Source organism: Notolabrus celidotus, chromosome 8, assembly GCF_009762535.1.
Source record: "Notolabrus celidotus isolate fNotCel1 chromosome 8, fNotCel1.pri, whole genome shotgun sequence".
Taxonomy (NCBI): domain Eukaryota; kingdom Metazoa; phylum Chordata; class Actinopteri; order Labriformes; family Labridae; genus Notolabrus; species Notolabrus celidotus.
The window spans coordinates 13,193,252-13,213,980 of record NC_048279.1 but is presented as its reverse complement, the minus strand read 5'-3'; the positions used below and the strand labels follow the sequence as shown (position 1 = coordinate 13,213,980).

General features: G+C 39.9%; 1 protein-coding gene across 2 annotated transcripts; it reads left to right on the top strand.

Moving 5' to 3' along the window:
* Positions 1-10,357: 10,357 nt before the first annotated feature.
* drd1a (dopamine receptor D1a) lies at positions 10,358-15,116 on the top strand. 2 transcript variants are annotated; one of them, XM_034690311.1, is made up of 2 exons: positions 10,358-10,402; positions 12,604-15,116. In XM_034690311.1, exon 2 carries the CDS (start codon positions 12,961-12,963, stop codon positions 14,077-14,079), a length of 1,119 nt encoding a protein of 372 aa, XP_034546202.1. In that variant the 5' UTR covers positions 10,358-10,402; positions 12,604-12,960; the 3' UTR covers positions 14,080-15,116. The 2 variants fall into 2 exon arrangements, with proteins under 2 accessions (XP_034546202.1, XP_034546201.1); XM_034690310.1 differs by lacking the exon at positions 10,358-10,402 and adding an exon at positions 11,975-12,289.
* Positions 15,117-20,729: the final 5,613 nt, after the last annotated feature.

Genomic DNA, 20,729 nt, shown 5'->3' with positions numbered 1-20,729 from the left:
TCTGATTTTACTGTTAGCTATCAAACTGCAATGTTGCGTCACGATTGGGGTAAACTAAAAGGAGGACCCAAGTGCAGATTTTAAAATAAAAATTATTCAATAACAAAAACTGAGATAGACAAACTAAAACTTACTTTAACAAATCCACAGAAAAACAAGAGGACTAAGATCACAGGAAAGACAAACACAGGGAAGATGAACAATGAGCCAACAAGGGAAACAGAGGAACTAAATACACATCAACACAATTGTGGAACACAGGACACAGGTGAGACTAATGAGGGTAATCACAAAAAGAGGGAAATACACAAGGACAGGAAGTAAAACTAAACTGGAGACTCAAGGATTCAGAACTACAAAATAAAACAGTAAACAAAAGACTAGACTAAGGAAACACAACAAGAGAAATGGATCACTAAACACTCAAGGGAGACAAAGGATAACTAATACAGAATAAACACGGGGAGAAACTAAGGCATGAAACATAAGGAAAAAACTTAACTAATCCAACCATGAAATGTTACCTAAGAAGTTGCTGAATGATGTTGTATTATACTAGCCTTGCTAATGAGCTATCAAGTAAGTCGTTTTGAACCTGGAGTATATCCCGAAGCTTCATATTTTAACACTCTATTACCTTTCACCTTGCTTAAGAAGTGGAACAATAGAGATTTGTCTGACTAGCCTTATATGACTTGCAAACCTGGACCACAGCAGTACATTACCATAACAGTATTTGAGATTCCCACTCTGAATATGAATACAAATCACAATGGCCACCGTGTGAATAGGTTTAATGGGGGCTTGCTAAAATCCTGGTATTCTTACCACCACTGACACTGATGGAGAACACTGTAATCATAGGTGGGTTTTGGGTCTTGTCTGGTCGAGGTCATACACATTTTCTTTGTTGATTTAAGGAACCATTTATGTTGTACCTGTAATGCTGTCACGATCTAACTTGTACACAGCTGAATCTAAGACATGCTGCTCCACCACAATGTTTTTTTATGTTGGCAGTGTAACCACTGATATTAGGCCTTTCACCATGTAGGCCAAAGACTAGGTAGATTTACGACACTTCGGATTTTTTTGTTTGTTAAGCGATACTGCAGTTTCTGTTCGAGTGTCACTCCCAAAATTGCACAAGGAACTTAACCTAAATTTGAACAGATACAAGCCTTTTTAGGCTTTAGGCATCATTATCTAATTGGGCTCTCTTTCAGGGATTAGGAAAATTCCAATTTAAACAGCAAGCCATTGTTCTGAGTGAATTGTAGAGTTTTGGTCTCGTAAACGGAAATGAAATAATATGCACAAGTGAATAACATGTAAAGTCAACGTTATGACACGAGTAGACCTGAGTACTTGTTGGGTGGCTCAAATGACTAGAATTCAGTGGACAAAATTACAAGATTCTTGCAAATGACAAATTATATGTGAAAAAGGAGCATTCAACACTCCACTCGCTTTTATGCAAGTGTTGAAAAATGTGAACTTCAGTGAAACATGCATGCCTTGATAGCCAATCAGTGTGCAGATCCTCAGGTGACATATGATGTGATGAATGGACTGGACATAAATATAGGACAAATTAATTGTATATTTGTGCAGCTTCCCCAAACTTTGTAACACTACCTTTTCTTTAATGAGAACATAAATAATCAGGAGCTCACTTGGAGTGGCGAGGTTGGATCATCTGGCAAATTGTGAGGTTAAGCTGGTTAAGCTAATTGGGGCATTCCTACCTTGCTAGTATCGATAGCTGGAATCAAGTGACAGACAAAAGGTGAATTTGCATTGATCATGCGTAAATCTCGCTCAATGTCACGCCGCCTCATTTTGGTCAGTTGCTCCGCCTGACAAGAACTCACATCTAATCACTCTTTTACACTGAATTTACAAGTAACTCACTGGTGTGAATGATTATATTCAAAGCTGTTGGAATTTTATACATTTCCAAAACTGGCAAGTTTTCAAAAGTTCATTATTTAGTCGATGTGAAAGTAAGAGAGTCGTTGGATTTTTTTATCATTCTTTCCATCGTTATCTTCAGTCATTTCTTGTCCGTTTCTGTATGAACAAACCTTTAGAGTTGGTGTACTTTTTATTACAAGTTACGCATCAGGCCTCTTTCTAAGATTTCCGTTTTTTTATCACCCTTCCAAGTTTGGCTACAAACACTTTCACCTTCAGGTTGTTATCAGCAATCACATTTAGGAGTCTTTGAAGCAGTTACACCCAGTCTGTTGTTAATTTGGTTTCAGTTTGTCTGCTCAATATATGTTGACCTACATAAAATAGAACAGATAATACCTGTATCCTTTCTCAGAAACTTGAAGTCAGTGGCACCTGAGAAGTGTTACGTTTTGATTTGTCCTTAATCATTTTTATAAGGCAAGTTAATTTAAATAAAACATCGCCAATACTATTAGTGAATCGTTGACGCATTTTGTGTATGTTTTGTGCGATACACTTCTATTATCTGAATTCTGCCTCTTTCTAAAAATTGATCTGTGATTATGCACAGGGTTTGCAACTATAATTATAATACTTTATTTGTATTCCATTTTTCAATAAATGTAACAAAATTAGTCACAATGGAACATGAAAGCAGACAGGCTAAAATGAATAAGCAATCAGGCAATAAAACAAATGTAACAGAATAGATACTGGTAAAAAAAAAACCAAAAAAAAAAATCAAAGTTGAAACTGAAATAAAATCACAGAACAGAAGCCTTCTGTCAAATGCATATTGTCTAGTGAAATAAGATATGGGACTGGCTCTGCAAGTCGGATCTCTTGCAGGCGGCTGCACAGCGTAAGTTCTCTCAAACCTACCTATTCCATGGGACCATGACGTATCAAATTCAATGCATATGAAAATATATATTCCACACTCTTAAACATGTAAAAAGTGCAGGAATGAGAGAGCATTCTTCAGCTATTAAAATCTATTCTGGTTGTCAATACTTGAATAAGTACCATATATTAGAAAATGTAGGATGATTTCACTTAAACATGAGTTTACAAGTGAAACCCTGACATCATCAAGAGTGCCCAGATGCTATCATCGGCCGCCGTCTGTGGGGGGAATCTCCACAGCCACCACCCCCACCCACTGTTTGACAACCCATATCAAAAAATAAACACGGATGTCACACTGGGTCATCACTGTGAGTCATTGGCTCTAACAAACCGCTGGATGTAAGTCAAACAGAAACCATGAAATCACACTGTAGTCAGAATATTAATTAGTTGCTATTTTAACAGATGACAGAAACTCAGGTGTTGGGAAAATTTTGGCAATGAGGACAGAAGGAAACAAAAAAGAGAAGGGTGGCTGATCTGAGTTTCTTCTATTCTACTTCCTCATACTAAAAGAGTTCTCTATTTTTTTTCTCTTGATCATGCTTCCGCCGGTCAAAAATTTCCCACAAGTTAATTTTGTCGGGTGCACTTGAGGAAAAGAACAGTTTACTGGTTACTGTGTAGAGGATGTTCATAAGATGTGCCAAATATAGAATACATTTGCAGTGAGACCTCACAGTACAGTATGTCATACTTTCACTCACTTTCAGAAACAACTGGTTAATGAGAGTTTGTACATTTCAACTTTTCAGGGATCGGAAGAGCTTGTGTGGTCACTAATGAGGTAAAGTGGATTTGAGTGCATGAAAATGTTAAAAACTTCAGTGCCTGAATATATATCTGTTTCTTTGTTTGTCTATCTGGAGCCCCATTAGCTACTACCAAGGTAGCAACTATTCTTCCTGGGGTCCACTCATGCAAACTTGAAATTACAATCCACACAGATTACATAATTAAAAGTCCAAGGCAAAGTTTAAAAACAATAATGATAATAAGAACACACAAAAGGCAAAATCAAAAATCAAGAAGGCATCAATAAACCTGTTATAAATCATAAAAGTAGTCTCTCATGTGCCCACATTTATTCAACCAATTAAATACAGTATATGTCGAAGCTTAGAATTACAATGTTAATACATAAAACATTAATACTGTCACTGAACAGTAAATTAATGCTACTATGACTAATAGTAATAAAAAAACAATAATTATATTAATTATTATTACCACCACCATCATCACTGACCTCACATATAATAGTATTACACAACAAATTATATATGAAGACAGACTCAGTGATTTTAGGTATTGCTTTGAAATAGTTTTAAAAACAGTTCAACTGCTTGAAGTTGTAATCGCTGATGGAAGACCAGTCCACATTTTTATACCACCGTACAGAACAGTACCCTGCTTTGCATTAGTATTTGTGAGTGGTAGTGTAAAACAACCTCTGGCAGCTCATCTGGTGTTGAGATCACGGCCACCACTACAATAGGATATTCGATTAAACAAAACATTTTAAATTTGAGACAAATGAATGTTTCTAAAAAGCAGAGCAGAGAAATGGGACTTTTCTTTCACCAGTGACCAACCTACCGTATCTTGATGATATAAGCACTTCTGTCACAGTTCAGAGCAGGTCTTGCAGCTCTAGTTTGGACTACCTGAAATTCCTCCACGTCTGTGTGATGCACTACACTGAGTTAACTTAGTCAATATTTAACGATGAACAGACAAGCTTCAAAGCAAACTAACCATGACAAACTGAAGAGGTGCTGTGAAGAAGATACAGTTCAGAGAGGAACAATGCATCACAATTGCATTATTTGCAACTGATATTTATGGAGGCTTATCCTGTTTGCATGCTGATTTTCTTAATATTGAGCTTTTGATATCTTCAAAGGAGAAATGAAGGGGAGAAAGTGATTGTATCTCCAGAACTTTTATCTCACATGATTGTGTTAGAGAATGCAGTGAAACAGGATTGGTGTTCACTTTTAACAGAGGGGATTCAGTCATTTTGATGTGAGCGGTGAATGTTGATTTCATCTCTTAAACATGACTTAAAAGATTTTCATAACCACCTTATTTTTGCAAGCCAACAAAAAGCTTGCATCATAAACTTCAGTATCGTTTTATTCCATGTAGGTGTAAGAAGATTACATCAGTGACTTCCTGTCCCTCACTGACTTCTGTGTATAAAGATGCACAGATGCACATCACACCACTACTCAGGCTTAAGACAACACAGAGAGGCTGGACTGGAAGAAAGAGAGACACACAACACTGCAGTATAATGAAGAGTTTTTTTGCCCTTGTTGTTCTGTTGCATCTATGCGCGGGTCTTAGACCAAACATAACTCTGAACAACGAGATTATAAACAGACTGGGGAAAGTCGAGAAGCTCCACAAGGACCACAAACTCAATTTCACATCTGTAAGTATATTGTGTTGATATCACACTTTATATTATGTGACAGTTGTTGCATACAGTGGCATTATTGTATTGAGTCTGCTTGCTCACATTTATGTAAACTTCGACACTTAACACATAACTTAGATACACCTTTTTGTCACTCTTTCCCTGTAGGATGCAGTGCGTATTCCATCTGTACTTATGAACAACAATCCTGTAAGTATTTTTAATTTTTTTCCAATAATCTGCAAATTGAAAGGTTGACAACACGCTTCACGCAGGGATCCGTCAAAGTTCCAACTTCTTGACAAGGCACCATCATTTTTCCATTGCAGGCCTCCTGTCTCGGTGTGTTTGCCAAGGAGCTGAATTCTCTTCTTCACAATGTGACGGTACATGAAGGCAGCAAACACACTATACAAAACCTGAAGAAAAATCTAGAGGCTCTAAAACCATACCCAGAGGTATACCAGCAAAATAAATGGCTGTGAGTGTTTTATTTGATGCATCAGTAGATGCCATCATAATTAGGCACCATCCTGAACCCTTTTTGTTCCTCTTTTGCAGAATGACACCATGTGCCAGATGACAGAACACAAAAATAATCTGACTCCTTTCAATGCGTACAAAAGGTTCCTCAGAAAATACAACTTAATGAGGAGATGAAGCTGAAGCTGAAGATTGTTTTTTGTTTTGTTTTGATTTTATTTGACATTTTTACACAAGGCAGCTTATATTGAATTGCTAATCAGTCTTATATATTTTTAAATGTTTCTATTTAAATGACAGATAGAACCAGTGAAAGTACCTGATGTTTATTTCTACACAACTTTGAAATCCAGTATTTTTCCAGAATAAAACTTCAGTATTTATAAATATTATTTAAAGGTTATTTATTAAACAATGTATTTATTAATTTATTTATTCACGCAGACATTTTATATCATGTTTCTAGCTGACTGGATATCAGAGTAATATTCAGAGCATGAAAATGTTGTTTCTGATCACACATATTGTGCTGCAGTTGTAATTAAACCAACTACTTTCAAAATGTGCTCTCACTGACTATTTATGAAGTTTTTTTAAAGCCCACATCGGATTTTTGCATGTTAATCTATGTTACTGTTTATTTTTTATCTGTCAAAATTAAAGAATGGCATAAAATAAATTAGAAGTTTGAGTAAGTTAGAGGTTAGAGTTACATAAGAGACAATTGACCTTGTCAAAATGAAAAAACCTACAAGCTACACTCAAAAAAGTTAAAAGGAAAACTGTAACACAAGGCACTGTGCTCTTACGTGTAAGAGTGTGAAAGAAGTAGCTGTACAGCAAGACCAAAGAGACAACAAAAAACAGAGCGAAAGAGCTGTGGTGAGATACTGTCTCTTATCGGTTCTACCCATCTCTGCATAAGCAGTGAGCTCTGACATGTTTTCAAAATGAACATGTACTAATATGAACCTGCATAGATGTGCATGACTGATAAATAGATAAATATGCACTCTCATAGGTATCTCTCTCTCATACACACACACACTTGTTTTTGCTCTCAGCTGTCTAACTCACAGCACTGGTGTGTTTTGCGGATGGCTGGGTACCTGTCAGATAACATCACACTGCAAACACGCTGGAGATTTGTCAGAACTTGAACAGCCACACAGGAAATGTTAGAGAGTTTTGAGCCCAAATCTTCACGAGATCTTGTTTGGATTGACAGATTATGTGGAAAGCATCTGCAGTGGTAGTTTCCCTTATCTGATCTCACCCAACCTCACATCTGAGATATAACTGTGAAGTGACTCACTACATTTTCAGAAAGGTGAGATTGAGAGCAATCAGCATGTTTAGGAAACTGTTACTCACAGAAAAAGCAGCATCAGTGTGTGTGTGTGTGTGTGTGTGGAGCCTTTGGACTGAATGGGACTGAAGTTAAATGAGCCACTGAACCTTTGAACACAGACAAGCAGCAGATCAGACAGCTGGTGGAGAAGGGCGCTCTGAAACAGGCTCACAGTGCATCTATCCCATCAACCTGGGTCTCACCTAAGACCTTTGAATACTTGACCTTGGCAGGCCGGGGTCTTCTAATGTCCTAAAAGCCAGGCAGCACTCAGGATTTGACTCTTAAAAAAAGATGATGTTGACTACTCATGAAAAAATGAAGCCTGTATGGAATAAAAACAATTAACACACCGTACTGATGAACACAAAGAGAAAATGATCCTATTTTTCTCCTGAATCTAAGGTTTGTCAAAGGTTTGAGCATCAGTTTATCTTTGGAGAGAAGTGCGCTGCAGTTAACTAGCTTACATGTGAATATTTTGATTAGGTCACAGGGTCAGTTCAAAGTTGTTGATAGATAAGAGCCATTATAAAGCTCTTGTGTTTGTCTGTTTGTTTGTTTGTTTGTTTGTTTGTTTGTTTGTTTGTTTGTTTGTTTGTTTGTTTGTTCAACAAGGCCAAACACAACAGCTTGTTAACCATAGCTTAGCATAAAGTTGGAGCCAGAGAGACGTTTTGATTTGATCAGTGGAGTTTTGTTCAGTGTTTCCTTGTGACAAAGAAACAGTTTGGTTAATAAATATAAAAATAAAGGACAAATAAACAAAATACATCCAAATTGAAGATATCTACGTATAATTTGAAAAGCACACCAGTTTCTCTGTACTCATTTGACCTTTTTTATCTACTTTGTTCACATTTAGCATTAACATGGAATCTTGGTAATTGGACACAAGTAGACAGCCTTAACTACATGTGTGCACTTGTCATCTAATGCTGAGGAGGGGGTGTTACTATCTAAGCAATCTGTCTACATACAGAAGAGGTCTAGGACATATTTGTCATCACTGGCCTGGCAATGTGTACCAAGGACTGTATATTAAAAGGACAACGTGCATCCATGCTCCTCCCATCGTGAGTTGTGAGATATGACATGGCTATGACATATTGCACTGATGGAGCCACGGGACTGATGTCAGAACACTTCTGCTAACCAAGGCATGCATTTGACTTTCTGAAAAACCATCAGAGATCCCTCAGGTGGGTGTTAGTTATATTACATCTCACCATTCCTCCTCTACTCTGATAATCTGGTACACACAACGCTGCAGGAGCCCACATTTGTCAACAGAGCTGTCAATCAATCATCTTTTTTAACATCAAATAACCAAAGAAAACTCAGCTTCTCAAAAAAAAAACCAACATTATAAGAACCAAATATAAACAACAGAGATGTTTGAAAAAGAAAAACATTTGACGTGTCTTTTAATGTTATAGTTTGACCCATGCCCCATCTGTTATCAAGAGTGAGGCCAGTTAGGGTCATGACCAATACTGCAGCCAGTCAGTAGGGGGAGATGCAAATATGTTTGCTCCACAGTATGTGAAGACTTCTGGTGCCCGTTTTAATATACAGTCATGGCCAAAAGTTTTGAGAATGACACAAATATAACATTTTTTTCACAAAGTCTGCTGCTTCAGGGTTTTTAGCTGTTTTTGTCAGGTGTTTCTATGGTATAATGAAATACAATTAGAAGCATTTCATAAGTATCAAAAGCTTTTATTGAGAATTACACAGAATTCATGCAATAAGTCAATATTTGCAGTGTTGACCCTTCTTTTTCAAGACCTCTGCAATTCTCCCTGGCATGCTGTCAATCAACTTCTGGACCAAATCCCGACTGATGGCAGTCCATTCTTGCATAATCAATGCTTGGAGTTTGTCAGAATTTGTGGGTTTTTGATTGTCCACCTGCCTCTTGAGGATTGACCACAAGTTCTCAATGGGATTAAGATCTGGCCAAGGGCCCAAAATCTTAATGTTTTGTTCCCCGAGCCATTTTGTTATGACTTTTGCTTTATGGCAAGGTGCTCCATCATGCTGGAAAAGGCATTCTTCATCACCAAACTGCCCTTGGATGGTTGGGAGAAGTTGCCCTCGGAGGACGTTCTGGTACCATTCTTTATTCATGGCTGTGTTTTTAGGCAAGATTGTGAGAGAGCCCACTCCCTTGACCGAAAAGCAACCCTACACATGAATGGTCTCAGGATGCTTCGCTGTTGGCAAGAGACAGGACTGATGGTAGCGCTCACCTCGTCTTCTCCGAACAAGCCTTCCTCCAGATGCCCCAAACAATTGGAAAGGGGATTCATCAGAGAAAATGACTTTACCCCAGTCCTTAGCAGTCCAGTCCCTGTACCTTCTGCAGAATATCAGTCTGTCCCTGATGTTTTTACTGGAGAGAAGTGGCTTCTTTGCTGCCCTCCTTGACACCAGGCCTTCCTCCAAAAGTCTTCGCCTCACTGTGCGTGCAGATGCACTCACACCTGCCTGCTGCCATTCCTGAGCAAGCTCTGCACTGGTGTTGGCCCGATCCCGCAGCTGTAACACCTTCAGGAGACGGTCCTGGCGCTTGCTGGACTTTCTTGGGCGCCCTGGAGCCTGTTTGGCAACAATTGAACCTCTCTCCTTGAAGTTCTTGATAATTCGATAGACGGTTGACTGAGGTGCAATCTTACTCGCTGCTTTAAACTTCCCTGTTAGGCCCTTTTTGTGCAATGCAATGATGGCTGCACGTGTTTCCTTGCAGGTAACCATGGCTAACAGATTAGGAACAATGGTGTCATGCACCATCTTCCTTTTAAAGTGTCCAGTCACTCAATCATGACAGATTGATCGCCAGCCTTGTCCTCATCAACACCCACACCTGTGTTAATGTGTGTGACACCTGTGTGTCATTGAAATTATGTTAGCTGGTCCTTTTGTGGCAGGGCTTAAATGCAGTGGAAATGTGTTTTTGGTGATAAAGTTAATTTTCAAGGCAAAGAGGGACTTTGCAATTAATTGCAGTTGAGCTGATCACTCCTCATAACATTCTGGAGTATATGCAAATTGCCATTATAAAAACTGAAACAGCAGACTTTGTGAAAATTAATAGTTGTGTCATTCTCAAAACTTTTGGCCATGACTGTACAGTCTATGGTGTGTACGCTCATGTGTGCATGGCCACATCAAGGATTTCCCACTCTGTCTGTGTCCATGGCAATGATCAATGGAGGAGTAATGTGGAGTAACAGACCAACCGCTTGAGTGATTTCACATTCCTCCTCTGTGTAAGTAGCACTGCATGTTTGCTCTTAAATGTTGTTTCAAAGATGATTTGAGGCTGGACTATGGTTAAATAATCCCATACATCTTTTACTTTCCCTATCTACTGTTGTTATTTTATGATGTTTTTTAATTATGTTTTTCATTGAATTATTTTTACCTTGAGGCGTTCTGCATGTTTGACCCATGAACTGTGAAAAAAACATGTACACAGTCTCTGTAATAATAATAGTGATAATGATAATGGTGATGATAATAATAATAATAATAATAATAATAATAATAATAATAATAATCTTTATTTATATATTACTTTTCAAAACAGGGTATCAAAGTGCTCTACAAATAAGAAAGAAACAATCAAAGAGAAACGTTATCCATTATTTTCTAAATAGAAGTTTTGAAACCCAACGATGATGGGTGCCATATTGAAAGTGCTACAAATTTTTAATCTATAATCAAAGGCTTCCTGTGCGTAATAACTAACCTCTTTGTTGGTTAATCAGCTGAAAAATCTTTAGATTGTTCCTGCTTTTCTCAATATAGCTTTTCATTAAGATAAAAAAAATAGAAACCCCTAAAGCCAGAAGACCTTGTTAATGTTTTACCTTAAGAGTACTTTGCACTTGTATGATATGGATTTAGAATCACAGGACATCACAAAAGACTGTAAGGGAAATTAAAATGAGAGATTTGAATAAAGTGGCGTTTTTATGTTTTTTTTCTTCATATATTGTAACATGCTCCTTGAGTCTTAAGGCTTTAACCCCTCCAATAAAGGTCTCATAGTGAGGATGTTAGTGAAGGAAAGGGTAAAACAAAAAGCTGTTTCTCTTCCTCCTGTCAGAATGACTTACATCACTGTAAGGTGACAGCTGGCATGTCACGATCGTTTTTTGCATCCCACTATGCTCTGCATGCAACACACCAGCTTGAGCAGAATAAAACAACCATGGCTTTGCTGACAGAAAATGCTATGATTTTTTTTTCTTTACAATTCTGCCAATTTATCAGAGCAGCTGAAATTATGAATGCAGCTGAAGGTGACTTTGGCCTGCGTGAAAGTCTGGCATGATTGGATAAAGAATTATAGCTTTTTTAATCTAATATTGTGTCCTGGTATCAAACTGCCTTTCATAAAATCTCTAGTTCACATAATGAAATCGTGCACCGATGCAAAAGCCCTCAAAGGGCTTTAAATTCCCTCCGTTTCATTTCCCTCTACAGACGAAGTTATCCTCTTTCTCCACCAGGGGGCCCCAGTTAACCACTACCCCTGCATCTCTGGCCCTTGCCCTGATTCAGTTTTATAACCTGCATCCTAATTTTATCAAACTACATCACAGTGCAAATGTATCTAGGTCAAAACAAAAGAAAGTGCTTCTTTAGCAGTGGACTCTAGTCGGCACTGTGATGTGGGCTAAACTATCGAGACCAGGTCACTTATGACAAGCAAGGTGTTGCAAGTTGTATAGCACTGTACATTAAGCAGTATAGCAGGACTCGTTATAGGGCCACAGTCACATGCTCTCATCCCTGCTTTCCTTTCCCTTGAATGGGATCACGTCAGCGCGTCAGAGCGCACGGACGGTCTCCGGGATCTGGCTGCAGACGCGCACCGAGGCTGCAGAAGGACGCAGCGAGCGCGGTGATGGATGAGTGACATTTGAGGGCTGGCTCTGTGTGATGTGTATTCGTGATCAACAGTCAGCTTCGAGGAGACTATAGATGACACGGACATGACCTTAATGCTCTTTTGTGTGTTTTTTACGGACATGGACACTGGACACCCTTTAGATGGACTTTACGCTGTGAAGTTCATGGGAAGCTGTGGGATATTTAATTTCAAATGTAAAATCAAGCTTCAGCTTCTACGTGTCTGTGAGGAACAGGTGAGTTTGAGGATTAAGATTAAGCATATTTGGGTACATATATATGAATGTGTGACTCTTGATTGACCATGCTTTGAAAATGAGAATGCACTCGTGGGAAAACAGCTGTGGTATACGTTGAATGCTTTTTTAAAAATCGGATCCCTGACATGAAAATACACGGCATAATCGGCTATAAAAGCTTACATAAACAAAACAAAAATACCTAAAAAAAAAAAACTAAAGATTAAGTGTTGCATTTTTTAAACGAGAACTATTATCAAAATGAGAACAGTTGCATCCAACTTAATATAATTCATTTCTTTAATCCACAGGGCTTCTCGTGGTTTTAGTAAGCAGGCAAAGGATTCCTGTATTACAGCGATTTGAAACCCACAACTGGGGAGCTCAAGGTCTCGTCACTACACCCAGGAATTAAGTTTCTACTATCACTTCAAACTGGAGCTCAAATGATGACAAATCTAGTTTACAAAGTCAAGGGGCAAATGTCAAGCCAAGAGCAGGCTTGCCTCTCAGATCTCCAACAACATTCAACAGAAGATACAATGATTGGGATTTTTTTGCAAGGCTCGGACACAGGAGCCCCCTAGATTCTAACCCTGTGGATATAATGTAGCACAACTCTTCAGCATGACCTAAACGAACACTCCCCCACCGACACATGTTCAGGAATGGATCACATGAACTTCTCCACTGTCATAGACTCTGGGTTTCTGGATGAGGCTTCATCCAGCCGTGTCCTTACTGGTTGTTTCCTCTCGCTGCTCATCCTCACCACCTTGCTGGGAAACACGCTGGTTTGTGCGGCTGTCACCAAGTTCCGACACCTGCGCTCCAAGGTGACCAACTTTTTTGTCATCTCGCTGGCCGTGTCTGACCTCTTGGTTGCCATCTTGGTGATGCCGTGGAAGGCCGCAACAGAGATTGCCGGGTTCTGGCCATTCGGCTCTTTCTGTGACACCTGGGTGGCTTTTGACATTATGTGCTCCACGGCTTCCATTTTGAACCTTTGTGTGATTAGCTTGGATCGCTACTGGGCCATCTCCAGCCCATTCCGCTATGAGAGGAAAATGACACCCAGAGTGGCTTATGTGATGATCAGTGTGACCTGGACGCTCTCTGTGCTCATTTCCTTCATCCCAGTGCAGCTCAACTGGCACAAGGCCCAAACTAAATCCTACTCCCCTCTCACTGGGTCACCTGGTGCTTCAGGTCTAAATGGTACATCTTACCGGAGCCCAGAAAACTGTGACTCGAGCCTGAACCGGACCTATGCCATTTCCACCTCTCTCATAAGCTTTTACATCCCTGTGGTCATCATGGTGGCCACATACACCCAGATCTACCGCATCGCTCACAGGCAAATAAGGAGAATTTCCGCACTGGAGCGAGCAGCTGAAAGTGCTAAGAACAGACATGACAGCATGGGCGGAGGCTCCAGCATTGCAGAGTCGGAGAGTTCGTTCAAAATGACGTTCAAGAGAGAGACCAAGGTACTGAAGACTCTGTCAGTGATTATGGGGGTGTTTGTTTGTTGCTGGCTCCCATTCTTCATCCTGAACTGCATGGTGCCGTTCTGCGAGCAATCGAGCGGAGGGGAGGCTTTCCCCTGCATCAGCCCCACCACGTTTGATGTGTTCGTGTGGTTCGGCTGGGCTAATTCCTCCCTCAACCCCATCATCTATGCCTTCAATGCAGATTTCCGCAAGGCCTTCTCCATCCTGCTGGGCTGCCACAGACTATATCCAGGAGGCCACAACATAGAGACAGTCAGTCTAAACAAGAAATGACTCATGGCTCTCTCAGCACTGACTCATCCTTAATGCTAAGAGTCTGAGAGTTCCTGTGTAGGCCGGTTTGATCATCTTCAAACAAGGATGCTGCTCTCCGTGCTGACTCTGAGTGGGACAGATGGTAACCCTATATGTACCTTTGTTTGCATTAGGTGAGTGGCCTGTTCCTATGCAGGCAGGTGATCAGAGCGAGCTCGCCGAGCTCATCATTGTTGCTGTACTGTCTTTCTAATGGAAGAAGCTCCTGAAAAAGGAAAGGGGATTTTGGGGATTGAGATTAAGACTGTGTGCTGTTGTGCCAGGGTGCAGGGAGCACAGCGGTGCTGACACGCCCCTGGGAGAGATAATCCCATGACTGGGCAGCACACGACCTAATGCTGTCAGACACTGCTCTCTTCAATACCATCACATACGAACGCAAACACAAACACTGTCAAAACATGCTCATCCAAATAGTGCATAAACGCTGCACCCAGCATGCACACTCCAACGAATAAGATGACAGCACACAGACATGCTGTTACTCATTAGGTTAACATTGTGTGCTCTGCAAGGATTCCAGCAGCAAAGCATCCAACCGAATCATGTTTACACAATAATAAATATGTACGTAAAGTTCACCCATATGTGATTTAATATTCAAGCAAGAATGAAAACGTATTTGATTTATATCCAGATTTATCCTTTCATGTTGTTATTTAAGGATGTCGAAGTAATGGATGAAAATGTGATCTAAATTTTCTTTTGGAAGTGAAGTTGAATAATGGAGGTTGTATCTCATTGCTAGTGCTGGTTCATGATTGTTATTTATATCTCATCTACATGTTGATTCATTGTGACTTTAAGCCATGTTTATTTAACAGATATCTCATAAGTTATTGAAAAACTGCTGCTGATGACCTCTTCTTATGAAAAGACCTGAACAGGTTGTGTTTGCCTTGTGGTGTCTTTGACTGCTCATTTAGAGACTGATATAGTTTCTATTTGCTTAAACCTGTTTTTATTTGCTCTTCATGAGAATTATTAAAGGATGATTTAGGATAAACTTGGACTTATTTCATGTTTTTTGGGTTCCAATTTCTGCTGGTTTTGTTAATATCCTGCACACTTAAGTAATTGCGGAAATTTGGGAACACGGTGTGATCGTATTTCTGTCCCTGTCGGATTTCACTGTTAGAGGATCGCACCAGCTGTAAATGGAACCTTCCAGTTTAGACACATTATTTAGGCCACTTCAGTTAAAGGCAAATGACAGAAAGCATGTCAATACTCATCCTTGATCACACAAGACAACTGTGTGAAACACTCCACTTCCTTCACTCTTAAAAGGTTTAGAAGGAAAAAGGACCAGCACAGTATTCTGAATAATGTGTGATGAATTATGTGTCTCTGCTGCTTCACTTGAGTGACAAACTAATGTTACTGTAATGCAGTTGCTTCTTTAAAAAATGCATGGAAACAGCCATACCCCTATCCAAGAGTTTCCACATCAAAAATGCTTCCCATGCTCAAGTTACAGCTTGCTTGTTTTCTACATTTTGTGTTAGGAAGAAGACAAGAGCGTTGTTTAGTGAGGGCAACACAAGAGAAGGATTAGACTGAGAATTAATTAATTTGGTGAAGCTCCTTTTGGAGTAACAGATACTGTTTACTGCATTTTACACTTTTTTCCTTTGCCTTTTCATTCAGAAAGTTTGTTTAATGTAATTTCCCCACATTAATCCTGCTTTATAAGGTAGGAACAGTTAGCCAAAGGAAGTCCCTCTGTGTACAGTGATGTGTGTTTACATGGCCAGACTATGCCATAACTCTCTCTTCTGTATGAGTTTGGCGGAGCTGAGGGTTTGTTTGAAACTTTTGATTACACGACAGGATCTCTTGTCTCCTCAGACATCTTTAACACTACTTCATCTCTCCCCAGATTTCAGCATTTTAAGAGGTACATAGTTTGCCAAAATGGAAAACATTGCCATCAGCTGTCTTGCCTGACTTCTTTGAGTGCACGTCATTGATTAAAGGACCACAAAAAGAGACCAGGTCAAAAAATAGACACAGACCCTGGGAAAACCACAAACATACTTTTATCTTTGGTTGGACAAAATTAGATGACATATCTTAATGTGAGCTTCACAGATGCTGGTTCCCTCTTACATTTTCTCATTCAGACAGAGCTAAGCTAGCTGTCCCCTCTGCTTTATTTTTGGTAAGCTATGCTCAAGCAGCAGACTCTGGCCATGAGAAATAGAGCAGATGCCGAAGTGTTAAAAATTTAAACGGGTGAATTTTTCCATAACGCGGCAGTTTCAAAGACATTAAGATTATGAGTTTTCCATTATGAGAAGCACAGCTGACTTGATTGACAGGTAGGAACACTGTAGCTGTTGGCTAGGAGGCTCAAAGCCTGCCTCTTTACCTCACACCAGCTCGACAGAAGTTTGGTTGATTTCAGCATTTCCAATATGTCTCCCGCCGACATTCGGCTTCAAAACAGTGCCTCAGAAACAGATGGGTGACATCGCTGATACTATGTCCATTATTTATACAGTCTATGGTTTGGTCTGAATAGTTCATTTCACTATTTGCACACTCTGTAAGAACTCTGTAGTTTAGAAGATATTAAGATTAAAGGTTTTGCTTAATTAGAGGCATAGCTGACTTGACTGACAGGCAGGCACACTGTTGCTATAAGCAAAGAGGCTCAAAGCAGCTTCAACTTCAGGTCTTTGTGTCACTAGATCGAGCAAAGCTTGTTTGAGTCAGCATCCAATATGGCGACCATTGAAGATAAGCTAACTCTGCTGCAGAAACAAATGGGTGACTTAATGGAGACTACATCCATTCATTATAGTTTATGGCTACACTACATGTTTCAGGGCAAAAGCTTCATGTGAAATGAGTAAATATAAAAGTGTGAAAAAATCTGTCTGCCAAGGTAATAATACATTTTGCTTAAGACTCTATCCCATCCTTTAAATGTGTGAGTACAATATTATCATGACTGACAGGAACGACTGCCTAAACTTTGATCATGACTTTGAGGACGTGTCCTATCAAGTGGAGCAATATGAACCATCATCAACAGTTAACAATGATTTTTTTAAAGTATTCTTTTTTTTTTTTTTTTTGCAAACTTGATTTGTAAGAAAGCTCCAGCTCAAATGTCTGACAAAAGCACAGTTGTGTTAGTGCTAAGCTACAGAGAGGTTGCAGTAAGAGCCATCGGAGTAATAAATTCAGCAATTTCTGCCTCTGCCAGCTTAAAAAAGTTGTGTGTCCATAGAAATCCACAGTGTTTGTGTGTGTACTTAAACAGCTTTGACCTTGACATATCAAACTTCCTGAAGCACATTTCACACTAGCATCTCAAGGGTTAAAATTAACTCAACCAGCTGTGTCTCAGCTAAAATTTCACTCTTGTATAATGAGGTTGGAGTTCATGTGTCTGTTCAGACTAGTGATGTATTGATATCATTAGCAGTATGAAAGGGCCAATAAGGAGCTCTAAACAGCCTGGAATAATGATGTAAGTCAGCGACTCTGGCTCCTCTTTATTCAACTTACACGTCCTGATATGTTCAGATGCTTGGACAGGAGTGAAAGGGACATCAGGGGGGTTGAAGAGTGGAGGGTGAGCTGAGTTTTGGTGGGATCCAGTTAAACATGGCCTCCCTAATCTGTCTGATATTTCCTAAACAATAAATTAAATCCAAGTTAAAGTTGATATGGAGATGAGTTCTTGTTTATTAAAGCTGTTAAATATCTCTGTAGAGATCCCCGCTCTTTAACAACCATAAAAACAATGAGATTAATTTCAGTAACAGTCGTTCTTGTCACTTTCAAGCGAGTCAGATGCAACTCTCTTTAAAAGCCATGGCTCAAAGATTAGGAGGATAGATATTTTTCGAAATCAAATTCCGTTTAATTTCATATCAGATACAAGAAAAGTATAACAACTGTGGTGACTATTCTTGCTCTCTCACAAACAAACACACACACACCCAGAGTTGTCCTTTAAAGCCGCTCTCTCTTGGCCTCGGACTGTCCTTGCCTCTGTGAAACCTCCTCAAGCATGCCACAGGAAGGGAACAGCAATTAATTTGACTGACATCATTCAGAGTGATGGCTGAGGTGGCGACAAGACAGGGTGTGTGCACATGTGTTTGTGTGTGTTTGTGTACTGAGGCAGTACTATCACCTGCTTCAGTGCTCAACCCAAAGACCCTACAATGTCAGTCGCTCTGTGCAAACACGCAGAAGTCGTTTCCTTTTCACTATCTTTTTGTTCTAGAGGAGCTTTAGAGATTCTCAAAGCGATACTGTCTTCTTGGATTGGCACATTGGAGAAGTGATGTTGGATGTGGCAGCTTCAGATGATGCTAATGACTGGCCTCTGGGAAATGATTTACTGAGACAGGGGGAGAGGAAGAAATAGGCTAGGAAAGAAACAGTCTTATGTAAGTATCAAGCAATGGTAACTTAAAAAAATAGGCTAAAAGGATGCTCTGTAAATAACAAACAACCCACAAGTGTCACAAAGTCCGACTGTCACATCTATCATGAAGTATCCTCTGTGGTCACATGTTGTTTACACACGGGAGAGCACACCTGGCCATGTGAGTGTTTTTTTAATGCACTTAATGATTTCCCCGTCACTCTCACGCTTCCTGCGGCATCTTGAGGAATTAAAGTGCAATTAAACACTTTGCAATAATCTGTATTTCTCTGCATTAAATATGTATTATTCACAACTGGCAGGGCTATCATAATTGTGCTACAGTCTAATGCATTTTTTAATACCTCACACGACTCAGAGATAAGCATAATTGAGAATGAGCGTGTTGGTGACTTCAGCCAAAGTGGGTCAACTCAGCGACATGCTGACAGACATGGATGCACTGTGCATGTGAAAAAATGCTGCTGCTCTGTCTGTCAGCATCTGCTCTCCTCGGTGAGGTAAACAGGCTCTATATTCATTTCGAACTGATGGAAAGTGAAGAGATCAAAGAGGCAGGCCACTTCTGCAACACCACCTACTCTTCTGGGGAGGAGCTGTTTATTTCAAGGTCAAGGGGAGATATCTCTTAAACCTCAGAATAAATGTAAAAATATGTTAACACTTATCTAATCTCTGGACTAGGTATTTACTCTGTTGCTAAGAATAGATATACATTGCCCGACACATCGTCTAACCTTTCGTCCTTTGAAGCAAGCACCCCATTCCTCTTCCTCGTTTTCCCTCACTCTTCATTTCTCTTTCTTATCACACCCCTCCGCTTGCTTCCTCCACCCGCGCTCTGTTTACTGTTTGTGCTGCGGGCCGCTGGCAGCGCCGTGTTGCTATTCGTCACTCCAGCAGGCTCCACTGGAGAGGACAGGCCCTCTGACCCCACCACTGGGAAAGGAGCAAGGGAATGAGGGGAACGGGAGAATCACAGAGGACTCTTCAGAGAGCAGAAAAGCATATTATTACAGAAAGACAGAAAAAGACGCAGTGAGTTTCAGCATGGCAGATTAGAGGAAGAACCAACACAGTGACTTAGGAAGGTGGCCTCTTCCTCTTACTATATGCTCAATGTGAGAAGCTCAGATGTTATCAAAATGTAATCATTTAACTGCTTTGAAACTCCCAAGAAGAGCTTATAAGTGGTTAACTGTGACAGACTGAAAAAGACTGATGCCTCGTTATGACCTACAAACACTAACAAAACTATCAGCAACAAGACTGACAACTTGTTGACTCTGCCAGAGGGTAGTTGTCAGACCAGAGGATTAAAAAACCCTAAAGAAAAAAATTAATTCAGCACATTGTAAACAGTGAATATTCACAATGAGTGACTCATTTGACGGTTCAAAGACAGCAGAATGAGATGTTTTTAGCCAGAATATAATAGCTTTGTTTACATAACAAGATCAGCTAATCTACAGGATGCATATATTTGTCTACAGGGGGCGCCAAAGTCAGAACAAACTTTGCAGCAGCTGCAAGAATGTACAGGGACTGAAATGGGACATTTTCCAATATTTAGGGTTCAAAAAACACATTTGATAACTACATTTCTAGTATTAGACATTAGCTAATATTAGCCTTTAGCCACTTTCTAGCTTACATTATCTTTTGATAGTTGATATGTTATAAGAAAGGGGCTAATTTGCAGTACTAACCAAGTGGCAATCTCCGGTCTAAAAAATGAGTCCAATGCCGAAGTGCTAAAAAATGCAGTTCTTCGAGGATCCGCTTGAGGCTGGCTCCGGAAGTACCAGAAACCACATACACACCAATTCAAAAAAGACGATCTTTACAGCAGAAATAAACATGCTTACAGCCTGGTACAAAAGACGAGTGCAGTCTCGATAGCTAATTTTTCGATCAGCACACACTGTGGGGGCTGAATTTTTTCTAACCCTGCAATTTCGAAGATATTTAGATTACGAGTCTTCCAATGAGAGGCACAGCTGACTTGATTGACAGGCGGGAACCAAGCGGCAAACTCCGGTCTCAAGCGATGAAGCCAATGCGGAAGTGATATAAACTGCAATACATCGAAAATCCGCTTGAGGCTGGCTGCAGAAACACCGGAAACCACATAGATATGAATGGGAAAAAGACGATCTTTGCAGCATTAATAAACATGTTTACAGCCTCGTTC